The sequence below is a fragment of the Crassostrea angulata genome, chromosome 7 (genome assembly GCF_025612915.1).
Source record: "Crassostrea angulata isolate pt1a10 chromosome 7, ASM2561291v2, whole genome shotgun sequence".
NCBI classification, from domain to species: Eukaryota; Metazoa; Mollusca; class Bivalvia; order Ostreida; family Ostreidae; genus Magallana; species Magallana angulata.
This window is the reverse complement of record NC_069117.1, coordinates 39,126,808-39,152,278: the sequence shown is the minus strand read 5'-3', so window position 1 is coordinate 39,152,278 and position 25,471 is coordinate 39,126,808. Positions and strand designations below refer to the sequence as shown.

General features: G+C 32.8%; 1 protein-coding gene and 1 pseudogene across 2 annotated transcripts; both read right to left on the bottom strand.

The window, feature by feature from the left end:
• Positions 1-25,471, bottom strand: part of LOC128192040 (von Willebrand factor D and EGF domain-containing protein-like) — a 47,348-nt pseudogene that overhangs the window by 3,708 nt on the left and 18,169 nt on the right.
• LOC128192037 (uncharacterized) lies at positions 1,034-25,471 on the bottom strand. Of its 2 annotated transcripts, XM_052864438.1 has the most exons (25): positions 17,493-17,587; positions 17,294-17,404; positions 17,095-17,205; positions 16,901-17,008; positions 16,675-16,812; positions 16,479-16,586; positions 16,280-16,390; positions 15,688-15,798; positions 15,465-15,599; positions 14,874-14,981; positions 14,651-14,785; positions 14,457-14,564; positions 14,261-14,368; positions 13,842-13,949; positions 13,646-13,753; positions 13,450-13,557; positions 13,254-13,361; positions 11,617-13,165; positions 10,596-10,719; positions 8,440-8,566; positions 6,664-6,782; positions 5,950-6,145; positions 3,389-3,487; positions 3,251-3,307; positions 1,034-3,082 (listed from the first exon to the last, which is right to left on the bottom strand). In XM_052864438.1, the coding sequence occupies exons 18-25, from the start codon at positions 13,107-13,109 to the stop codon at positions 2,889-2,891; spliced, it is 2,409 nt and encodes an 802-aa protein (XP_052720398.1). In that variant the 5' UTR covers positions 13,110-13,165; positions 13,254-13,361; positions 13,450-13,557; positions 13,646-13,753; positions 13,842-13,949; positions 14,261-14,368; positions 14,457-14,564; positions 14,651-14,785; positions 14,874-14,981; positions 15,465-15,599; positions 15,688-15,798; positions 16,280-16,390; positions 16,479-16,586; positions 16,675-16,812; positions 16,901-17,008; positions 17,095-17,205; positions 17,294-17,404; positions 17,493-17,587; the 3' UTR covers positions 1,034-2,888. The 2 variants fall into 2 exon arrangements, with proteins under 2 accessions (XP_052720398.1, XP_052720399.1); XM_052864439.1 differs by lacking the exons at positions 13,450-13,557; positions 13,646-13,753; positions 13,842-13,949; ... (10 more) ...; positions 17,095-17,205; positions 17,294-17,404 and adding exons at positions 20,626-20,864; positions 25,412-25,471 and having other exon boundaries at positions 17,493-17,576.

The window sequence follows — 25,471 nt, the reverse complement described above, 5'->3', positions numbered from 1 at the left end:
TATCATTCTTTGTTTTTTTAGTACAGATATGTATGTGATGTGTTTACATAATATTCATTTTGGTTCAAGTACCCACAATTTAGAAATATGACATTGTAAAGACAACCTTTTCCCCCCATTTTAGCATTTTTTGCGTAAAACAGCTTGTTTTCAAGCAGTTTTTCCTTTCGAAAACATAGAGCGCATTCTTGAACAAATAAAATATTTTAATCAGGTGTATCTAGCCAAGGCCTATAAGTGACAAAAAAATTTTCCTTGTTCTAGCATGCGCTCTATATTTCTCATTCGTAAATAGATAAGAAAAATGTCAATTTTTGGCTGATTTTGATTGAATTATAGAAATGGCGTCACTTCTGACGTCATATACTGACAGTGAGTGCGAATAAATCAAATAAATAGATGAAAATATATTCTATATCAACTCTTCTAAAAAATTAGTTAACATTTTATTGTACCCGAAACACTTAAAAAATGGCGAAATAAGGGGGCCAAAATTAACTCTTATCATATATAGTTCTTTAGAATTACATTGCTTTGATTACAGAAGAAGTTATAAATCCCTGAAAATTACTCATTTTCTTTCAAGTTCAAGAGACATCTCTGTCAAAAATCATCGAACTGGAACCAAATTAGTTGACCTGTATTTTCAAATAAAATAACCTTATATGAAATATCAACTTTATATATGCATCATTTCAAAAGTTAGAGAGTGGAAACTTAGAATTTCCCATACTTTCCTATGTTGAAGAGGCAAAACTCAATCAACAGACCGACACCAAATTCAAACCCAACCTGTATTTTCTTGTAAATAACCTACATATGAAATATCAGCTTTATACATTCATCCCTTTAAATGTTGGAGAGCAGAAACTGAGAATTTCTCATTTTTTTTTCTAAGTTCAAGAGGCATCATCAACTGCCTGTTGCCCAATCCTGTTGTTCAATCAATATGTTTCAACTCTGCACACTTGACAGGTCCGATTATAATCCATAATAAACAGGGACATTACGCATATATAACAAAAAAGAAATATAAAAAACAATCATTTTATTGCATGAACAAAACTAGTTCGAACATTACATCAAAGCATCTGCCCTGGGTGAAATAAAAGAGGTCAATCAAGAGGCAAAATTCTTTTCTGACTTGAGACATTCCTTGTTAAAATTGCAACAATTAACTTTAAAATAATAGTCAAAATCTGTTCCTCTTATCTGAGCATAATTAGAACCAGCAAGAGATACAGGTAGTGAAATGTGTCACGTTGCACAAACACAAGAATTATCTCACATGGCACTTTCTAAGTAATACTCTAAATGGTCATGACACATGAATAAAAAAATATGCAAGCATGAACAAGCATGAACTACTGATATAAGCTAAGACAGCAGGTAAGTTAAACACTGCATCTCCATAACAAATCTATTTTTTAGAACACTGTCATATTTTGTTTACACAAACACAAGACCTCTGAATAGGTTTGGACACAGATGTTTAAATGTGCATATCAAACTTTTTAAGGTAAGTTAAGAACTTAAAAAAAAAGAAGATGAAGTAACAATGAATGAACAGTGAAAGGCGGTCAAGGCAAAACATTATAGTTTGAATATACATAATACAAAACGTCTCTTCTATTATAAAAAAAAAAAAAACCCTCCAAACAAAAGTTAAACATGTAAAGCAGGAATTCTATCCAAGAATGATGATCAAAACAAAAACAGAAATAAGCATATTTAGAAAATATTATATAAATAGTGCCTGTTTTGGAGGGTAACAGTTGAAATTGACACCCTGAGACAACCATTGTCAACCGACGCGAAGCGGAGGTTGACAATGGTATTCGATGGGTGTCAATTTCAACGGCTATCCTCCCAAACCGGCACTATTTATTTTGTTATACTGAATGTCTTAATTTTTAAGAAAATTTTACTGCTTTTATATAGGAATAACGTGAATTCTACAGCGAACCGTACGTGCATAATTTTAGCGCATGTAACATTTTTTAATGTTACCCGTTGCTAAGTGCGTTGCTAACGCTGAGGGTAATAGAAAAGATTATGAACTGCGTCTTAACCAATCAGATTTCAGTATTTTACATGAAAGTATAACAATTATATATGGTTATACAGGATGACTTAATTTTAAAGAAAATTTTACTGTTTTATATAGAAATGAAGTGAATTCTACGGCGAACTGTACGCGCATAATTTACGCGCATGTAACAATTCATTGAGTTACCCGTTGCCAAGTGTGTTGCTAACGCTGAGGGTAATAGAACGGATTACCAACTGCATCTAAACCAATCAGATTTCAGTATTTAACATGAAAGTATAATAATACACATTATCAAATTTTTGTTGTTATTGACACTATTGTGAACTAATAAAACCACGGTAATATATATACTAATTTTTCTTTGCATCTACATAAACTCTTACTAGTCAAGAATATATTTGTTAATTCCCGAAAAATACCAATAATTCAATCCAGAATGCAATAAACAAATTAAGACAAAACAAAAAGAAAATTACATAAACTTTCTTGTGCCAACATTTGCATAAAAATAAACACGTTAACCATAGGTATGCAATTAATAAAATGTAATGTTTTCTTGTCCTTGATAGTTTAAAATATTAGCAAAGACCAATAAACCTTTGTCTCTTAAGATCAAGCAAAATGCAACTTGAAATTGTCAAGTAACAATGCTACTGTTACACAAACTTTCTTTTGAAACCTTCAACTAACAAATTGTACATATAAGTACTGTTCATTTCTTCCATTTAAGATTCATTCCTAACAATAGCTTTCAAAATATCAAAACTGAACATGTACATAACAAGTACCTTTTTGAAAATGTCCACACACTAAAACATTCTTTCTGAATGTATAACTATAGAGGATTCATTCTAACAACTTTTTTCTTAATTGTGTCCCACTTTCTGTACTGAATTTTTCCTCCATTTTTTTTACTTTGTTCAATAGCGTATTTACAGGCCTTCATTCCAGGGCATTTCTTTCCAATGTAATCTGAAAGATATTCCCGCAATTCCTGTTCTTCATCTTTTGACCACTGAACACGAGTAACTAAAAATAGAAATTTGAAAACAGTTTGATAATTTCTTCTACAAAACATTTTAAGTGAAGCAATATTTATTTACTAAGTAAAATATACAGCCCAGTTAAGGATCTATATATTCATCCTCTCATTATTTTTTTCCTGGAAAAACCCTTAATTACAAAAAATCATTATACCTTTATTCGTGGACCTTCGGCCAAAGTCATTGTCTAAAACTGAAACAATAGGATTTTCTGAAAGAGAAAAAAATCGATATATAAAATAAAAGGACATTGACAATAAAATCATACATCTTGACAATTTCAATTTGTTACCTGATGTTGCATCTAACGCATCTACATGATCATTGCTTTCATCATTGGTATCTACTAGATCATTGCTGTCATTAGTGGTGTCTGAATCACCAAGGATATCTAAAAAGAATTCATCAAAATTTACACCCTTTCTTACAAGAACTGCTATAAAAGAGAAAAAATAATTTCTCTGTTTCTTGTTTTCGTGCATCATAAAATCATCATGATGCTGTAAACTTTGCAAGCAAGTTTGTAATTTCTTTTAACACAAATGGCTTCAATGATTTGGTCATGTGATCAATCAAGTCCTTTTATGAGAAAACACAAAGAAGAGACTTTAAGACCTAAAGCTGAACATGACTCATATATTACATATGCCATAGTTCTCGATGCACGCCGCTCTCCCTTAACATTTATATGAGAAGTTGACTACTAAACACTTTAGTTTGCTGTGTAGGTCTCGCCTGCATTGACGAACTAATCTCTGTGGAGATTCGGCTTGGAATGATTCACCGAATCTCGGGACAGTCCTTCAATATTTACATGTACGTCTGGAAATTCAGCCCTACCTTAGATCAATTGTCACAGTTAATTAAAATCAAGATTCTTTTGTGGTATTCCTGCAGTGATTACTGCTTCAGTGTTACATTTTGAACCTTATTCTATAAAATTTTTATTTCTTATCCTAACAGTGATTTTTCCCTAATTTACACAGCTGGCTAATTTGTTTTGAATCTCTATTATGCTCTTCATCATCGGGAGGCTTGAAGCTGATGCTCAGTAGTACACATTGATGCAAGTTGTCAAATGACTTTAATTGAACTCTTTAGTTTGAAAAAGGTACAAAAATGATAGATTGAATGGAAGCAAATAAGCTGGATCGAGAAATTGTTGGAATAAACCTTTCAAATCAATTGATTTAGATATTTGAAAAGAAGAATGTTTTGTGTGCAAAACTGAAGCAGGCAAGCTGCATGAATATCTCAATTTTTACAGCGACACTTGACCTAAGGCATGGGCGAATTTCCATACATAAATTGGGTGATGGCGTCAGTCCAAATATCTAGCTGAGCCGAATCTCCACAGGGATTTTGGACATACATCTTGTGTTGTTTACCATTGTTAATTAGATTTGATAAAATTATCAGATAAACGCAGGCACAGTACCGTCAACGCGGATCCCGTATTTACCCCCCCCCCCCCCCCCCCCCCGCGGTTAGTTAATCCTTTCCGTGTTACACCATCGCAGTTAATTCCTTGCGGTTCTCACTGCAGCCATTTCAAACCGCGGCGGTGTGACCTTCCGTTAAATAATTTTTACCTGTGTGCTGCAAGACAGTATAACAGCCTGCTGTTAGTAAAGATCGGTCCCGGTATTGTCAGTATTTTAATTAAAATGATAAAAGATAAAAAAATAAAATCACCATGTTGCAATTTTCAATAGTTATAACTATTGATGTTTAAAAAAGAAAGTTATATCTGTTTATTTTTCTTTTTACACGAGTTATATCTTAACATACTTGATATATAAAACTGTTTTAATAATAAGTACGTTCTTTTTTTATTACTTTATCAGAATGATTTGATTTGTAAGAATTAAAATTGTGTTATCAACTCGGGGCATGTTTTAGGCACAATTTCTCAATGCTCAAGTCAGCTTTAGCCTATCCCTCGACGGCACGTGCTACACGATTTTAATTTACCTTCGATCAACGGCCTGTACAACACTGTTCCTTTTGAGGGTCTTCCACTTTTTCTTACAATAAGCCAGAAGACGAAGATTTAAAGTGTATTATTGTAGACTGTCCAGTTTGGTATCTCATTCATCAAGTTCAAATTTGTTGGGGAAATTAGTTTTTAAGAAAAGCGATACTTTTCAAGTGTCCACAAAATTGAAACATTTTGAAGTTGTGCGTATGGATGAGGTTTGTCAATCACAAAACACAAGAAATGATCGCGATTTATAATATACACAAAAGAGGAAATGTATACATCAATAAGTTTGCATTTGATTTTTTAAAATATAATTCGAGATGTATGCATTAAATTAAATGTACGGCAGTGTTGTTTCGATGAGCTACCTAACCGCGGGGGTATGCAGTTTTACCTGAGATACCTGCTTTAAACCACATTGAAATTTGGACCGCAGGGGTGCGCGGAAAATACGGGATCCGCGTTGACGGTACTGTATACGACTGTGCAATGGAAGATTAAAAACATCAGAAATAAAAGTCAATGCAATAAGTTTATAAAGAATATGCACGTTAAACCAAAAAAAATTGTGCAAACATTACAGCAACAAATGAATATAGCATGTCAGACATGAGGTTTAGGACTGCAGTCAGTTGTAATTAAATCAAAGGATTTATATACTGGGTTTTTCAAAGTCCTTTACAGCTTACTATGTAAAATACATTTTTATCTTGGTAACTGAATAGCAGGTTTACTATTAGATACTCGCATTGTTTGGTGAGTAACTGCATGGTTAACCTAGTACACATTTGGTCATTTACAACACTACAATTTAATATATTAATGCACTTGATCATTCCTACAGCACATCTCAACAAAATAAAATTTACCTTCAAACTGTATGTCCCTTAAATTTTTTCCAGCAAATTTGGAAACACTGTTAGTCTCTTGCATCAGCATGAGTTTTGATATTTCAATTCTTTCTATCATTCCAGATGTGGCTCTGTAATGAATTGCATGGACTTTTTGCGTGTGCCCTAAATGCTGACAAAGCCACTTCATTTCATGATCTTGAAGGCCAATCACCTAAAAAGTAAAAAAATATAATCTTTACAAAAATAAGAGAGACTTGTTACTTAAAGTGGGCATGGTCAAAAACTGATTTTCAGATTGCTTTAAGACACATCTAATCATCATCCAAAATTTGAGTGTCAGTCATTGATATATAAGCAACACAGAGCTCACAATTCAATGTATATAAAAAAAAATTCAGCTCATTTGATTTAATTTGAGTGCTGAATAGATGAAAGATTGATCACTTTAAATGCCTTATGAAAGCATTGTAAACAATAACATATTTTCAAAAAAAATTATATTGAGTAAAACCTTTTAAATTGAATGTAAACTGGATGTTGCTCTAACCTCAAACTACAGATTTGAAAATCAAAGATATAATACCAAATAACAAGTAAATGTTATTTCACAAGACTTTGAGAAATGTTGAATCTTAAATTGAGGGAAGAACCACTCAGATATGCAAAAGTTTATATGCTATTCTGTATATATACAACACATTTTTTGTTTGCACTACAATGCACATTTACCTGAGCGATGGTCGCACAGTGTTTTCTCAAGTTAGTGCAGTAGATAAGATGTGGAGATCTCAAATTAGCTTTTTCTTTGATGTCATCTAGGGCCTCACCCGCCTTCACAACACCATTTGCTACAAAAAAGTTATTATTGAATAAAAGAGAACAAGAGCTCTGTAAACAGAGCATAAGCTTGTGAAGTGTTATCATTTAAAGTATAATTGAGGTGTGGACATGCACAAGCGATGCTAATTCCCCTCTGTAACAAGCTAGTGAGCAGAAAGCAAGAGCACCACAAAGCGAAGCAATCCCTCGCAACATGAATTTTGTTTTTAGCTTAAGTTTGGACACACCAAACAGTAGTGGTAATATATATCCTCTAGGAATAAGGAGTTAATGAAATTACTTTAACATAATATTACTTGCCTCTATAATCTTTAGGCTATTTGGAATGATATGCAGTGTAGTACACACCTTCTCCTCAAAATCAAAATATCTTTAGGTGTATCCTAAGTTACATCAGCAAAGGGCAGTGACACATGCAAAGTACGAGTGTGAATTTATATTGGCTTTTACCAATTTAATTATGGATACACGAAATAGATATTTAAAAACTGTTTTGTATCATAGTTTACTCAAAAAGTTTACATTTGGACACAATATTTTCTAATAATTATTCTTTATTAAATTAAACAACTGAACTCCAATGAGATAAAAGTTCAAGTCATACGATTGAAATATTTCCTGCTGTGCCATGCAAATTTTGCATTGTTTTGTTGGCAGTCAATAAAAGTGGACACTTAAAATGATATGAATCTAGAGTTTGAGAGTCAGACCCTAAACCTGGCTGATGTAAACTTTCTTTTAAAAACAATGTAGCAAGTTGACTCTCTGCCGCACCAGTGTGTAATGAAATTGATATAAATCAACTACAAATGGGAACAATTTAGCAGGGTGCGTGGTCTATCAATTTATCTTACTTTGTTAAACCCGAAAGGAGTAAGATTTGTTAACATTGTTAACAACATTGAAATCCAAGCCTTAATTAAAAGTTAGGAAGAATATGTTTAGGCCTTGACTAAGTGTTTGGATCAATGGATTCCTCCCCCTATCCAGCATGAATGTGGTTGTGAAGTTCCTAGCACTTTGAGTTATATTACCAATTCTTTGCTTCAATAACTGCTGCTTTATTTGTGAGAAAAACATTGTCTGCAACTAAGATGGATGCAGTTTGAATCTTTTTTATTTAAGGGGAATAACAAATATTCTGTAAAAATACTATATGAAGAAGAAACTTTCATATTTAAATTTGATGCAATGTTTTGCATCAATATTTAAGGGTCCTCCAGAATTCATGACCTGTAATTTTTATGGCAGTACATCACAATATGTCAAATTAAACATATTATTATCAAATTATTTGTCCAACTTCTTAGCTCTGTGGATTTTATTCACTGGAAGAACCTTAGATTGGTTACACGTAGTTTTGCTGTAGAATAAGCACTGCCCACTGCTATTGCATCTTCACTTATTTATAGTAAATTTTAAAGAAAAACTACCACCTTGATACAAATGGTCATAAATGTTTGAAAAGATTTCATTGTGCCAATTGCCTGTCAATATCTCCAGCACTGAGCAATGATAACAACATTTTAATAGCTGTATCAAACAATTTTTTACTATTGGTAATGCATGATTACATGCATTGACAATATTTAACTCTTAATAAAATAGGGCCATATACATGGGTAGTTCTTTGTATTGCAACATCTATGTTTTAATGTCGCTTACCAGTATTTGCAAACAAGTAAGGATTTCCTGGTTTAACTCCACCCTTTCTTCTGGCAGTAAGATTGGCCAAATATTGTAATATTGGCAGGACTTCTTTAGGGCAAATAACTGGCACTCGTTTTCCAGTCTACAGAAATTTTAATTAAATATAAACATGAAACACAGTTTTAATATATATGACCATTTTAGATTGCACAAACTACTGAATGATTTTAAAAAAGCACCACCATTTATAGTCTACATGTACCAGACGGTATACAGAGTTGAAATAATTTACAGTCTTCGGGTTGTGCACTTCTCCTCTGTGATTGGTAGAAAATACATGATGTGAAAATTTACATTTATTTCATTGGTCTAATGCTGTTCGGCACAAGGGAGATAATTTTCCGATACTCTAATTTATGTACAAATTAAGAATTTCATAGATTTTCAATCTTAAAAAGAGAGAAAACAAAGTTATAAAATAGCTAAGAATGAAGTTCAGGCTTTCATTTTATTGAATTTCAAAGCAATATTCTATAATATTCATTGGATATTTGTTCTGTTCCTTTTTTATCTTCATGTAAATACCGTAAAATTTGATATGGTAAGGCTAATATCAGTAAAAACAAATTGCAGATTTGATACATATTAAAATGGACCACATGCCATGACACATAGAGGAAGGTGATATTTATGTAAAATAGAATTAATGTTCTTTGATAACTAATTGCTTTAGTTTGTGCTCAAGATGGTAAGCTTTTTTAAAAAGCTATACTTGTTCTTAAAATTATCAAAAAGAGAGATAAAGAGAGAAAATATCTTCCTCCAATGTTATCACTCAATTAAGACAAGTACACTTAAATTGTAGAAAGTATATGTAGCATGTTCCTGCAAAGAAACCATCCAATCTCGTGCAATAGGGTATCTAATATTGTAAGTTGCAACAATTTGATAATTTAACAAATTTCTTTACAGCACACCCACCCACCCACAATTAAGGCAAGTATAAAGTCTACCATACAAAGAAGGGCCCACCTTAAGATTGGAATTCCCCACATGTAAGCCTTTCAACTGTCGCTAGAGTTTGCAGTTAAGAAAGGTATGTCTGTTGAACGTTATAGTTTAAACAGATCCTAATATAAATGATGCACAAAAAAGCACACAGAGAAAATTACGATGCAACATGTTTATTATTTAACAATTGTCAGACTTGAATATATAGCCTTCTTCACAATAGGCTATTGCTTTGGCCTTTTAAATCACAAGGGTCAGAATTTGATTAAAAACCAACTATAAAAAAGTTTTATGTCATACAACTCTTGAAATACTGCTACATTTGGTCATTATATTTATAAGGAAGTTATTTGTCCAAAATAAAAAACATTAATATTTATTTATTTGTTTGATGTACTCAGACCCACAATTTTCATGTAATTCTTTTTTTTCAATTGTATATAATAATCTTGCTATAAATCACAGAGTACATATACATGCATGTTTTAGTTTTTTTTTTAAGACAGTTAAACACTTTCATTTATTAAAGATCATTTATCAATCTAAATGAGTTTTGAACATGACTTTGACAGTTTGTATTTCTTTGCAATCAAAAAAATAAAATAAAAATCAAATTCAAAAATGAATATGCTGAAAAAAATAATTAGGTAGAAGCAATTTTGATGGGTCAGTACAAGAACATTAAACAGATATATTTTTAGTTTAGCTCTAAATGCATTTTAGCATATGTGAAAATTGAAAAAGTAGTTGAAAGGCCTACCATTTGGGTCATGGTCTACATACATGAAAGAGATACCAGATTTGACATTTGAACAGTTTTGCATTGTAAGGAGGTGCCATATGATACCCTTACTAATAACTGATGCAACAAAAAAATCATACATCATGGTTTAGGTACAAGAAATCTCAAGACAGAAGAAAATCATACATGATAATTTTTATAGAAGCTTCCTTGCTTAACATAACCATATAGTTTGCATGCTAAATGTCTAATTTCCCAATTTATCTTCCCCTCCTGCTATAGATGCAACACTATATAACGTCATGATACTCCAAGTAGTTTCAGAGTTCAAATGTTACTGCACGACGGACAAAAACAGATAGAAAAAGGTCACTTGAGTGGTTAACTTATACCAGGTAAATATAAACAATTGCAATACCTTTCCGCGAACTTCAATAACATGCTGGGTGTCCAACATTTGTTTTTCTAAATCCGTCAAATCCAGGCGTAAAGATTTGTCCACAGCAGACATTTCTTTTGATCTGTTTTCGTAGCATTTCAAACTGCAGTGAAACAATTTTTTTTAATAGATTCGCTGAACTCGGGTCTCTTAAAATCTATATCTCAAAAAACATTAAGAGAAGGAAGCAAAATCAAATTTTTTTGTCTATTAAGTCTTAAAAGTGACAAAGCTTCACCCTTACTTTTTTTGTATCAAATTATAGTTAAAACTGTAACCATAAAAATTCATGTAAGTATACTATAGGGCCACTTTCAGATGTAGTGTAAAAATAATGTCCGCCACAAAACGGTGGCTGCTAAAAAGTATTAAACAAGTTATGAAGAAACTGATACCCATTAAATTGTTTGTTTCTTCATTTATACAGTAAAACTTATCTAATCCGACTTGGGTTGGTTCTAAAAAGTTTCGCTGAATTAGACAACATCCGGTTTGGAGGATATTGCAGAAATTTAATTCAATATTGACTAACATATATTTTTTTAATGTATTTGATACATCTAATTTTTTTCAGCCTGAAAGCGGAAACAAACCTATTTTTTTTTTAGGCCTAAGTAGAATCGTGGGTCTCAGAACGACAGATAATCGATCGTCGGCGACAATCAATTCATCATTATAAATAATATGAAATACGTTCTTAACAAAAAGAGAAAGAATAGCCGACTTCCCTATGTTGATTGTCTATAATATGGACGTCACATAAGTGATATTTTTAAATCCAATTCAACTATTTATTAATTTTTTAAATTGATTTTTTAGAAAATAAAGGATTAACAAATATTTATGGACAATAACTGTCATTTAATATTTTGTATTAATAAAGAAAACAATTGTTCAAAATGAGCGTCATTTTGTTAGTTCTTCATTAAAATTTTGCTGTCATGTCATACTTTTCTTAAACTATATCTGAAACAAGCCATATAGGCAAAATTGTTATTACCTTAAAGCCTCAAGTTCCCCAGGTCTTCGACGGTTGTACAATAGAAGTCGACTTTCGGAGAGTATAACTCCTTTTCTATAATTATCTGGAGTCATATTTTCCACATCAAAATTGGTAAGTTCATTTGTGATGTGCTTTGCTAATTTTGCAATGTCTTCAGGATCTGGTAGACTCTTTTGAGCATTAAAATGACGCTCATTCAGGGTTGATTTTGCAATTTTTGTTACTTTAACAGTCCATTCTAACTTCATCAGGTTTAGAAAGTTTGAAGCATCTAAACGCCCTTGTTCCTCTCCAAATTTTATACTGTTTCCAAGTTTCACAGACGCTAAACGACAAAGGTCAAACCCAATTTTTAAAGCCGTGCTTGGGTGGTCCAAGTCATATTCATCAGATTCCTCCTTGTCAACACCATCACAAGCCTTAAGTGCACAAGACACAAAAACATCAAAATATTTTGGTACCAGAAAATCCGACATACTAAGAGATAGGTTTGTTGTTTCTCGAACAAGGAGAAGGAGGCGTCCAGCAAGTCGCATGTGGTAACTCGCATAATGTTTTCGTTTTCTTTTATTATCTATGTTTTTACTGAGCCATATATCTCCAAGCATCAGAATAATGTGGTCCTCCAAAACACAGTCTGTAATGCTGTCTCTTCTCATCGCTGGAAGAACTTCTTTTTGAAGAATTTTTGAACTTTCTGGAATGATTTTTCCTGCCATAACTTTAGCCTGAATGATAACAGACCCTTTGCTCTGGAAATATGAACCTGTCTTAAACGCTGGACAAGAGGTCCTATGAGTTGCAACTGATTTCTCAAGCTGAATCCATTCAAAACATTCCGGACAAGGCCCATATTGTTTCAGACTGAATTTATTCTGGGTTCTTCTTGAAAGTAGTATTTCGCCCTCACCTTTTTGAAGAACAGACATATTGTGGATATTGTCTCCCTTATTGCGAATCAGGGTAACTTTTCTATTGATTTCCTTCATAAGGTCAGTTTTCTCTTCTGTGTTGCAGAACTCTTTTTTCTGTTTCATGGTTTTAATTTCTTGTACCTCTTTTTTGTTGGCATGTTTATTCTCAATGTGAGTTTGGATGTTTGAATAAAGGTCATGACAAAACATACATGAATGAACAAGGTCGTATGTTCTTCCAGTTTTTGATCTTTCATTATTCCCTTTTTGGAACTTTTTGATAAAAATGTTCGGATACTCTATGTCGAAGTCACATTCTTCACATGACAGAGTTTTTTTTCTTTTTTGAGGAGAATTCATATTTTCAAGACTTGTTTTTTTTCTTTTTTGAGGAGAATTCATATTTTCAATACTCTTTAGAACTTGATGATTGCCCTTTTTAGAAACACTTTTGTCAACATCTGGAAGGTTTTCATCATTTTCACTTTCACTTGATGCGTTATCAGAATCGCTTTTACTCGATGAGTTATCAGGATCACTATCTGAATCAATCCAAGATTCATCAGAATCATCCATATCAGACTCTGACTCTCCATCATTAAACTCTACAGCTGACTGATGAGGGTGGTCACCTACAGAAGAAGATATAAACAGAGTCATCTTCATCAGATATCAATTTCAAACAACAATCATCCTAATTAACATAGTCAGATATCTCACCTGCATGTGCATTTTCATGGAGAGACTCAATCACTGCATCAACAGAACTGGATCCTTTATCTGACTCTCCATCATTAAACTCTACATCCGACTGATGAGGGTGGTCACCTACAGAAGAAGATATAAACCGAGTCATCTTCATCAGATATCAATATCCAACAACTATTGCTTCAGTTAGCAAAGTAAGATATCTCACCTGCATGTGCATCTCCAAGGTAAGACGCAATCACTGCATCAACAGAACCAGATCCTTTATCTGATTCTGCATCAATAAACTCTACATCCGACTGATGAGGGTGGTCACCTACAGAAGAAGATATAAACAGAGTCATCTTCATCAGATATCAATATCCAACAACTATTGCCTCAGTTAGCATAGTAAGATATCTTACCTGCATATGCATCTCCAAGGTAAGACTCAATCACTGCATCAACAGAACAAGATCCTTTATCTGATTCTGCATCAATAAACTCTACATCCGACTGATGAGGGTGATCGCCTACAGAAGAAGATATAAACAGAGTCATCTTCATCAGATATTAATATCCAACAACTATTGCCTCAGTTAGCATAGTAAGATATCTTACCTGCATATGCATCTCCAAGGTAAGACTCAATCACTGCATCAACAGAACCAGATCCTTTATCTGATTCTGCGTCAATAAACTCTACATCCGACTGATGAGGGTGATCGCCTACAGAAGAAGATATAAACAGAGTCATCTTCATCAGATATCAATTTCAAACAACTATTGCCTCAGTTAGCATAGTCAGATATCTCACCTGCATGTGATCCTTTATCTGACTCTTCATTTTGTGCATCTTCAAGAAGAGACTCAATCACTGCATCAACAGAACTGGATCCTTTATCTGACTCTCCACCATTTAACTCTACAGCTGACTGATGAGATTGGGCACCTACAGAAGAAAATATAAACAAAGTCATCTTCATCAGATATCAATTTCCAACAACTATTGCCCTAGTGAGCAAAGTAAGATATCTCACCTGCATGTTCATCTTCAAGAAGAGACTCAATCACTGCATCAACAAAACCGGATCCTTTATCTGCCTCTCCAAAATTAAACTCTACATCTGACTGATGAGGGTGGTCACCTACAGAAGAAGATATAAACCGAGTCATCTTCATCAGATATCAATATCCAACAACTATTGCTTCAGTTAGCAAAGTAAGATATCTCACCTGCATGTGCATCTTCAAGGACAGACTCAATCACTGCACCAACAGAACCCAATCCTTCATCCAACTCTCCATCATTAAACTCTACATCTGACTGATGAGATTGGTCACCTACAGAAGAAAATATAAACAGAGTCATCTTCATAAGATATCAAATTCTGTCAACTATTGCATTAGTTGGCAGTCAGAATTCTCACCTGCATGTGATCCTTTATCTGACTCTTCATTTTGTGCATCTTCAAGAAGAGACTCAATCACTGCATCAACAGAACTGGATCCTTTATCTGACTCTCCGCCATTTAACTCTACAGCTGACTGATGAGATTGGGCACCTACAGAAGAAGATATAAACAGAGTAATCTTCATCAGATATCAATTTCCAACAGCTATTGCTTCAGTTAGCATAGTCAGATATCTCACCTGCATGTGCATCTTCAAGAACAGACTCAATCACTGCATCAACAGAACCCAATCCTTCATCCGACTCTCCATCATTAAACTCTACATCTGACTGATGAGGGTGGTCACCTACAGAAGAAGATATAAACAGAGTCATCTTCATCAGATATCAATTTCAAACAACTATTGCCTCAGTTAGCATAGTCAGATATCTCACCTGCATATGCATCTTCAAGGACAGACTCAATCACTGCATCAACAGAACCAGATCCTTTATATGACTCTCTGCCATTAAACTCTACTACATCTGACTGATGAGGGTGGTCACCTACAAAAGAAGATATAAACCGAGTCATCTTCATCAGATATCAATATCCAACAACTATTGCATCAGTTAGCATAGTAAGATATCTCACCTGCATGTGCATCTTCAAGGACAGACTCAATCACTGCATCAACAGAACCCAATCCTTCATCCGACTCTCCATCATTAAACTCTACATCTGACTGATGAAGGTGGTCACCTACAGAAGAAAATATAAACAGAGTCATCTTCATCAGATATCAAATTTTATCAACTTTTGCACTAGTTGGCATAGTCAGAATTCTCACCTGCATGTGATCCTTTATCTGACTCTTCATTTTGTGCATCTTCAAGAAGAGACTCAATCACTGCATCAACAGAACTGGATCCTTTATCTGACTCTCCACCATTTAACTCTACAGCTGACTGATGAGATTGGGCACCTACAGAAGAAGATATAAAAAGAGTCATCTTCATCAGATATCAATTTCCAACAGCTATTGCTTCAGTTAGCATAGTCAGATATCTCACCTGCATGTGCATCTTCAAGGACAGACTCAATCACTGCATCAACAGAAACGGATCCTTTATATGACTCTCTGCCATTAAACTCTACTACATCTGACTGATGAGATTGGGCACCTACAGAAGAAGATATAAACACAGTCATCTTCAACAGATATCAATTTCCAACAACTATTGCCTCAGTTAGCATAGTCAGATATCTCACCTGCATGTGCATCTTCAAGGACAGACTCAATCACTGCATCAACAGAACCCAATCCTTCATCCGACTCTCCATCATTAAACTCTACATCTGACTGATGATGGTGGTCACCTACAGAAGAAAATATAAACAGTCATCTTCATCAGATATCAAATTTTATCAACTATTGCACTAGTTGGCATAGTCAGAATTCTCACCTGCATGTGCATCTCCAAGGTAAGACTCAAACACTGCATCAACAGAACCCAATCCTTCATCCGACTCTCCATCATTAAACTCTACTACATCTGACTGATGAGGGTGGTCACCTACAGAAGAAAATATAAACAGAGTCATCTTCATCAGATATCAATTTCAAACAACTATTGCCCCAGTTAGCAAAGTAAGATATCTCACCTGCATATGCATCTTCAAGGACAGACTCAATCACTGCATCAACAGAACCAGATCCTTTATATGACTCTCTGCCATTAAACTCTACTACATCTGACTGATGAGGGTGGTCACCTACAAAAGAAGATATAAACCGAGTCATCTTCATCAGATATCAATATCCAACAACTATTGCATCAGTTAGCATAGTAAGATATCTCACCTGCATGTGCATCTTCAAGGACAGACTCAATCACTGCATCAACAGAACCCAATCCTTCATCCGACTCTCCATCATTAAACTCTACATCTGACTGATGAAGGTGGTCACCTACAGAAGAAAATATAAACAGAGTCATCTTCATCAGATATCAAATTTTATCAACTTTTGCACTAGTTGGCATAGTCAGAATTCTCACCTGCATGTGATCCTTTATCTGACTCTTCATTTTGTGCATCTTCAAGAAGAGACTCAATCACTGCATCAACAGAAACGGATCCTTTATATGACTCTCTGCCATTAAACTCTACTACATCTGACTGATGAGATTGGGCACCTACAGAAGAAGATATAAACACAGTCATCTTCAACAGATATCAATTTCCAACAACTATTGCCTCAGTTAGCATAGTCAGATATCTCACCTGCATGTGCATCTTCAAGGACAGACTCAATCACTGCATCAACAGAACCCAATCCTTCATCCGACTCTCCATCATTAAACTCTACATCTGACTGATGATGGTGGTCACCTACAGAAGAAAATATAAACAGTCATCTTCATCAGATATCAAATTTTATCAACTATTGCACTAGTTGGCATAGTCAGAATTCTCACCTGCATGTGCATCTCCAAGGTAAGACTCAAACACTGCATCAACAGAACCCAATCCTTCATCCGACTCTCCATCATTAAACTCTACTACATCTGACTGATGAGGGTGGTCACCTACAGAAGAAAATATAAACAGAGTCATCTTCATCAGATATCAATTTCAAACAACTATTGCCCCAGTTAGCAAAGTAAGATATCTCACCTGCATATGCATCTTCAAGGACAGACTCAATCACTGCATCAACAGAAACAGATCCTTTATATGACTCTCTGCCATTAAACTCTACTACATCTGACTGATGAGGGTGATAGCCTACAGAAGAAAATATAAACCGAGTCATCTTCATCAGATATCAATTTCCGACAACTATTGCCCTAGTTAGCATAGTCAGAATTCTCACCTGGTTGTGCTTCTATAGATTCCAAGGCCCACTTGACATCGTTTTGAAATGCTTGCAATGTTGCATTTTTTTTCCGCAAAATATCTGAAATTGAAAGTTCAATTGAATCCTTTCATGCATGTGGTAAGCATTTTGAAGAAGACTCATCTGAAAAGTTTTGGAGAGTTCATTCCTTAAATAGCCAATTATTTGAAGCTCAATATCCATTATTTTTTTTCTTCAGATTAAAGCATTAATAGAGGTCAACATCCTACTTAAAATGGAAAACAAAAGCTTGTTTTTTCAGTCCAAATTTTTTCTAATTTCCCGGCTTTTTTAAAAACGTTTACTACCAGAGAATACTTTAACATAAATTTCAACCCGGTCCCAAGGATGCTTTGTGCCAAGTTTATTAGAAACTGGCTCTGTGGTTCTGAAGAAGATGATGTATAAAAGTATATGACGATTGTTATGCAAATGATGACAACATACAACAGACTGATTTTAATCAAAAAAGCTTAGTTGAGCCTTAAGGTAGTCCATCCATAACTAAGACAAATTTAACGCTTTTGATTGATCTAAACTACATCAAAAACGTATTTTAAAGCTATTATGAGGCTGACATAAACCAAACTCGGTTGTATGTATGTTGTCAATTAAATGAACTTTTTGCACTTAAAACTTTTTAAAAGAGTTGTCTGCCCTTTGGGAAAATTTTAAAAAATGCATTTTTAAAATATGTATGGTTAACTATGAAAGTTTTTAGCATATTCGAAGAAAGGAAACGCTTTTGCAACTTTTTACGAAGAGAAATGTGAGAAAATTACTTGTACTAAAGAAATATATTTAAAAATGCATTTTTCCCATAGACTTCAATGTTAACTTCAACATATGATAAAGTTATTAATATTAATTTTTTTTTAATATTTCAAAGGTGAATCTTTGTTATTTAATAAACTCCTTAAAATCACACTAAGATTTTAGTGATCAAACTTGCAATCTATTAGATATGAAATATGATGGTTATGGATGGACTACCTTAAGATCATGACATGTAAGTTAAAATGTTAAATGATTAGTACCAACACATCAAAAATATCATATGAAATCAACAAAAGAATGATGAACAGTCACCTGAGTATAATACCGTATTTTCAGATTAAATAAAAAGGAATTTATGTAGTCTGAAATCACTTGCATATCCTAGCTCAGCTTTTTATTTTCATACAATTGTCAAAGCAATGAATTAACTTTCTTATTGTGTTTTTAATGCAAAACTAAATGCCTTTGCTTCATAAACACAATATAAATCTGCCATTAAGTAGGGATGACAATCCATTACAAAATTGCTAATTGGTTATTTGCATCCCATTTTGATTGTTATCATGAAAGGTTTGCGATAAAAAACAATTTCTTTTATTGAGACATAATGATAATTGTCTAAATTTGCCTTTTGATAATTTGAACCGATAGATTAGCTGAAATTTTTGGATGATATTGATTTACACTAGGGTCATCAGCTTTCCTGCCAAATCTGGATCAGAGTCTAAAACATTAAAGAATGGATCAGATGCAAATTTGATAGAAATATGACATGTTTCTTTACTAGTAATTTGAGTTTTTTATTATTATTACTTTGTATTTTAACATTTACAACTAGTACTACTCGAGGAATATGATAAAATTGGCATAAAGGTACGATGACCTGCAATTTGTAAACCTAATTTTACAAAAAAAATATCTTTATGATAAATAATTTACTAAACTTTACTTAAATTACTTAAGTCCAAGTGTGCCCTGTCCTACTTTTATACCTCTCAGTTTTAAAAAAAAAATTGATATAAGCATCAATGCATATCAAAGCTGTTTACTAAATATGGTTTCATCGATATTTAGCGAGCACCAATTACTATGGATTTCATTGTTGAGCAGACCCATGAAAAGAAATGTGCAATGAATTAAGCAATTAGCTATCAATCGTTTTACGTATCTTTGAAACTGTGTTTTTTTTTTTTTTACAAAATCCAGGAAATTGATGATGCAACAAAAATTGATGAACCACAGTAGTTTGTCTGCTAAAAATCAGCAAGAAGCCAATACAAATTAAAAACCTGCACTATTTTCAAAACCTGCATTCAATCAAAAGTTTTCACATAAAATTTTGGTGCCTATGGATCATAAATTTAAGGAATAAAGTTTTCTATAAGTATTGTCAAAAGATGTAACACATCAATATCATGAATATGATAATATTTGCTTTGTAGATTATAAGAAGCAGCTTACACATATGAATTTTTAAGCTATATAATATGATTGATGCACGACATGAACTTATAAACATAGCAATAGGTCAGTCTCAGATGACCAAATTGAAAAAAAAAAAACGAAACAAACAACAATTTCAATTCATTTTAAATGTATGTTTAACTCATTACATTCTCCTTTTGCTTTCCATATCTCCATGTTTTCAAGAAATATTTCTACCTGTCTGGTCTTGTATCTAAGAAATTTTACAAAAAAGAAACTAGCTCAATTTTACAAAACTACCTTAACGATCTCCGATCCTCAGCCATGTTCGATAACTCTAAATTATCCATTTTTTTTTAATTCACACCATAAATCTGCCTTTTATATAGAAAAATTTAATTAGTCTTCTAGTGTTAGTATTACAATCAGTCATTCAACGAAATGTTTGGCTTAGTGGATCAATGGAGATCTACTAAATATAGGTAAAGGGGTTCGAGCCACCGATGTACTGGTACAACCTTTTTTTCCCCCTCAAATTGTATATTTATTTCATTATATCCATCATGGGCAAATTTGCAATAACTTTGTAAAATGCATGGATACCACCTAAAAATTTTTTTTTATTTCATTTATAAAGTTTGAAGGATAAATAACATTTTTAAGATGAAAAACATATACTTTGAGGCTGAGGATTGGAGAACCTTAAAAGGAGGCTGAAATATTGTTTTTATAAAAAAAATTCAAAAATATTAATGTTATTTAGTTATTTAATGCAAATCCTTATTTGAATATATATATAATGCTTTATCATTCTGACACTTGTTTACACCAACTATGATTTAAGAAAGATGACAATATTTATAAATTCTTTTACAATAAAAACATTATATAAAATTAATTAACTTACATTACAGTATCTGCCTTACAATACACATGATATTCTTCATGATCATCTGAAATATCCACTTTTTCTATTTTTACAGGCCAGAGGTAGGAAGTTGAAGGCAGTTTTGCCCAAACAAAATCACCAGTTTTGATTAACTTCTTTGCAGTTTCAGTAGTACTACATGTTTTGATTAACTTCTTTGCAGTTGCAGTACATGAATCTCCCGATGCCGGTTTCCTTTTCCTCCTTCCCATTGCAACCTATAAACCAAAAGCATAGTTTTTTATTTTCAAACAAAACAATGAAACAACCAATCTATGTGTTTATCTTGGGTAAAATGTACTAACTACTTCTCTTGATCTCCTCTCTCTGATTTATCCTAATAAATTGCCTAATTATATTTTTTAAATATTTATTTGAATTTTTAATGAGAAGGATTTTTTCACATTCTATTTTAATTAAACAAATCTTCAACATGTCAATTTTTAATGACTCATACATACCTGTTACAGTTGCAGTTTTAGTGACAATATTTAAAGCAAACCACAGATGGAAATTAAATGTTCAATGCAAAAAAATGTATGTCTACTGCATTAGTCTTTCATTCCAAGAATAAAAAATTCTGTTCCATTTTCTGACAGTTCTCAAAATCATTGCACCGATCACCACAATGAAAATCATCACCAACAATATCATACTCAACAATGCAACCTCAGACCAAAGAAAATTTGTTATGTCCTCCATTTTTGGCAACATGCTCTCAATGAGTAATGAATAACTCTTTTCAATTCTTTACTATTAAGAAATATTGTGCAGCTTATTCAAACATTTTTAGGACTAAGATTTAATAGCAGTCCGTTAATTTATGTGGCAGGGACAACTTAGAGCAAAATTCAAGGGAGACTTCAATTCTCCCTCACAAAAAAATGGGAATTTAACTGAAATTACTTAGATTCAAATATGTAATTTTTAAAAAGAGAAATTCCACGTTATATAATATATTCAACACAATTACAAAATTCTGAGTTACCAACCTCACTATAATTTATAAACAGTTGGTTCACAGTATGTTGAAATATTACATTACCTGCTTTTATAACCTCATATGGTTAATGAAACTCATTTAAATGACATGATTGACAATCTTATGAGGTTTTACATACCTTAAACTCTTTTTGGCCAGATGGAGAAATACACCAGAGCAATTATGAAGAATATCAGATCAATTACAAAAGAAACTCCCAAAATTAAATGTACACCAAACTGACTAAATTTTGAATTGCTATTGAAAAAAACCACAAGAACTCTTAATGCTAAGCTTAAAACAACATACAATCCTATAACAAAAACTTCTCGTCTCTCCATCCTAAAATTTTTGTCTCTAACAAAATGGCTACCCCTTTCCTTTCAGTCATGGGTTACCAAATATCACTTTATACACGGACATTGTTCCATCAAAAGAATGAACACAACAACTTACTGTCTTCTAATCTTAAAGCTGATGCTTCATGACATATACGCTAAACTTGTAACACAATAAGTAAATCTATAATAATACATAAAAATATATCATTGTTTATTATTTTATTTAATATAACTTACCTTCATAATAATTATTAAAGCTTTAAGAATTTTTCTACTGCAAAGCCAGAAAGGACACAAAATGCTCTACATGCATGAAATTCTGGGAGACAAAAAAATGTTAAACAGCAAAAACCATTGATGAAGATCTCTAGAACATCAATATCAAAATCTGAGCAAAATGAGCAAGCCTGGGAATAATCATATGCAGAATAAAAAAGAATAAATCCAACAGGAGTTTCTCCATCCATTTTTGCCATGTGTAACTTAACACTTCCTGTTGACCCCACAATCAATGGACTTTACACATCATCTGTGCAGTATTTTATCCATTTTAATCCATTTCATTTTAAATGTAAATTATAACTTGCAAATGTATAGGCTTTAAAATTTACTTCATTACACACGCATTTGTAAACGACTGGGTCCATGTGTCTTTTTATAGCAATTTTTGTCTACAAAGTATGATATGAAAAAAATTTCTATACATAACAAAAGAAAACTATCAATGTATTCATTATTCTACATTTTGTTGAATACAATTGTGTCTGTTGCTGTTCATGTGTTATGGGCTTTTAGTGTCTATTGTTTGTGAGTTCTGAATGGGACACTACCATGAAAAGCAACAATAAAGAACAACAATTGAACTCGTAGTCCAAAATGAAAATTACAAATCAAGAGCAGAGCAAACACGGACCTCTAAAAAAATTATAGGTAGGATCAGGTGCCATGGAGGAGTAAGCATCCTCTGCTGACCGGTCACACCTGCCGTGTGCTCTTTGTCATCATGATCGGTAAAATGAAAAGTCAAATCGGTAAATAAATAATGACCTAGCAATATGTATGAAAAACATAAGTAAGCATTTAATTTAGCGGACTATTGTATTTGCTGACAAAGTCTTTGTATTGACAATAGAACTTAATTACGAAATGATGACTTCAATCGCAACTGTTGATAATCTTGTTTCATCAACTTGATTGACAGTAGATTGCCTCGTTTTAGAAATTGTTCACGAGTTATGTGCTTTTAATGTCTACCTATGATGAGTTGTGAACATTTAACAAAAATTGAGACACTTTTATTGTCTATTGATTATGAGTTGTGAACAAGACACTTTTAAATTGAATTCTTCATTTTAATAAATGATCATGTCCGTGGGTTATGTGCTTTTACTGTCTATTAATTACGAGCTGCCAACAGGATAATTTAATATTGTATGGTACATTTGCTATATAATTGTGTTCATGAATTATGGGCTTTTAGTGTCTAACGTTAACAAGTTTTAAATAAGACGTTTTTCAATTTGTTTAAAAAACTATGTCTTTGAGTTATGTGCTTTTAGTGTCTATTGATTATGAGTTGTGAACAAGACACTTTTAAATTGCATTCTTAATTTTGATAAATGATTGTTTGCATGAGTTGTGTGCTTTTATTTTCAATCTATGGACTATCAATTACTTTTAAATTGCATTCTTCACTTTGTTAAATAATTGTGTCCATGAGCTGTGTGGTCTAATGATTATGAGTTGTGAGCAAGAAACTTTTCAATTTGATAAATGATCATGTCTGTGAGTTATGGGCTTTTAATGTCTTTTGATTATGAGTTGTGAACGAGACACTTTTAAATTGCATTCTTCATTTTCGTAAATAACTGTGTCCGTGAGTTGTGTGCTTTTAATGTCTATCGATTATGAGTTGTGAACAAGACACTTTAAAATTGTATTCTTCACTTTGATAAATGATCTTGTCCGTGCGTTGTGTGATTTTTTTTGTCTACCAATTACGAGTTGCCAATAGGACATTTAAATATTGTATTGTACATTTGCTATATAATTGTGTTCATGAATTATGGGCTTTTAGTGTCTATAGTTAATGAGTTTTGAAAAAGACGCTTGTAAAATTGTATTGTATTTTCAATTTGTTTAAAAAATATGTCTAGGAGTTATGTGCGTATAATTTCTACCTATTACAAGTTGTGAATAAGGCACTTCTAAATTGCATTCTTCAATTTGTTTAATAATTGTGTCCATGAGTTGTGTGCTTTTAATGTCTATTGATTATGAGTTTGGAGCAAGACACTTTCCAATTTTATTCTGAACTTTGATAAATGATAGTGTCTGTGAGTTGTGTGCTTTTAATGTCTATCGACTATGAGTTGTGAACATTCAACAACGCACTTTTAAAATTTGATACTCTTCAATTTGCCAAATGTGTCCATGACTTGTGTGCTTTTAATGTCTAATGATTATGAGTTGTGAGCAAGACACTTTATGATTGTGTCTGTGAGTTATGAGCTTTTAATGTCTATCTATTAAGAGTTGCCAATAGAATACCAATCAGAAAAGGGATATCCCAAAGTATGACCCAAATATGTCAATTTCCATCCTCCCTTGTGTATTATTAGGTATAGGATACTTTTTGTTTATTATGAGAAAAAGATATAACTTCAGGTGCCTGAGCATATACCGTATGCTCAAAATTGTGACAATTCTATTTTTTTCTATAAAAACCCTGTGCTAAACAATTTCTATTCAGCAAATTTCTCACAGAAGCCTCCAGCGACAATAAATGTGACTGAGTGTACATATGTTATCAAACATAGAATCATTCATTCAATATTTTGCAATTTCTCTTTCAAAAGATAATGAACAGTACCTGAATAAATATTGCTTTCATATATACTTCTTATTTTTAAATATTTTATTTCTTTTTTGAAATATTTGTTAAATTTAGCTCGAATATGTATTGTCCGTGAAAGCTTCCGTATTTTTCAAAGTCTAGGCAAGTTCCGATATTAAAAGCTTATTCATGGATTAACAGTGCATTATACAGCATTGATGGTGCCTCAAATTTTATGCAATGTATGGTAGACGGTCCTAAAATCAACTGGGTCCTAATTTTAACGGTGTTTGGTTTTCGTTTACATCTCGTTTGTCATCACAGATGAATACACTTGACACCACGACAAACTGACAACACATATGAAACTTCTATTTATTAAAATGCTCATGAAAAAAGTAAGAAAATATATTGTAAAATGTTCTATCTGGGAATGAATAAATTTTACTTAATCTTCATTAACCCCGTCGAAAGATACACGTTTTCACAAATATCTATTCCATCCTACTGCCAACAAAATGGATTTAAAACCCGATAAAAAATTCTAATAATTTGCGATGATATATATAACATGTGCTTTGATTAAATACAAAGAAAAAAAATTACCTGTACAGAATAGTATATCCTTGAATCCTTCCAATTAGCGCCAAAATAACCGGATGTTTG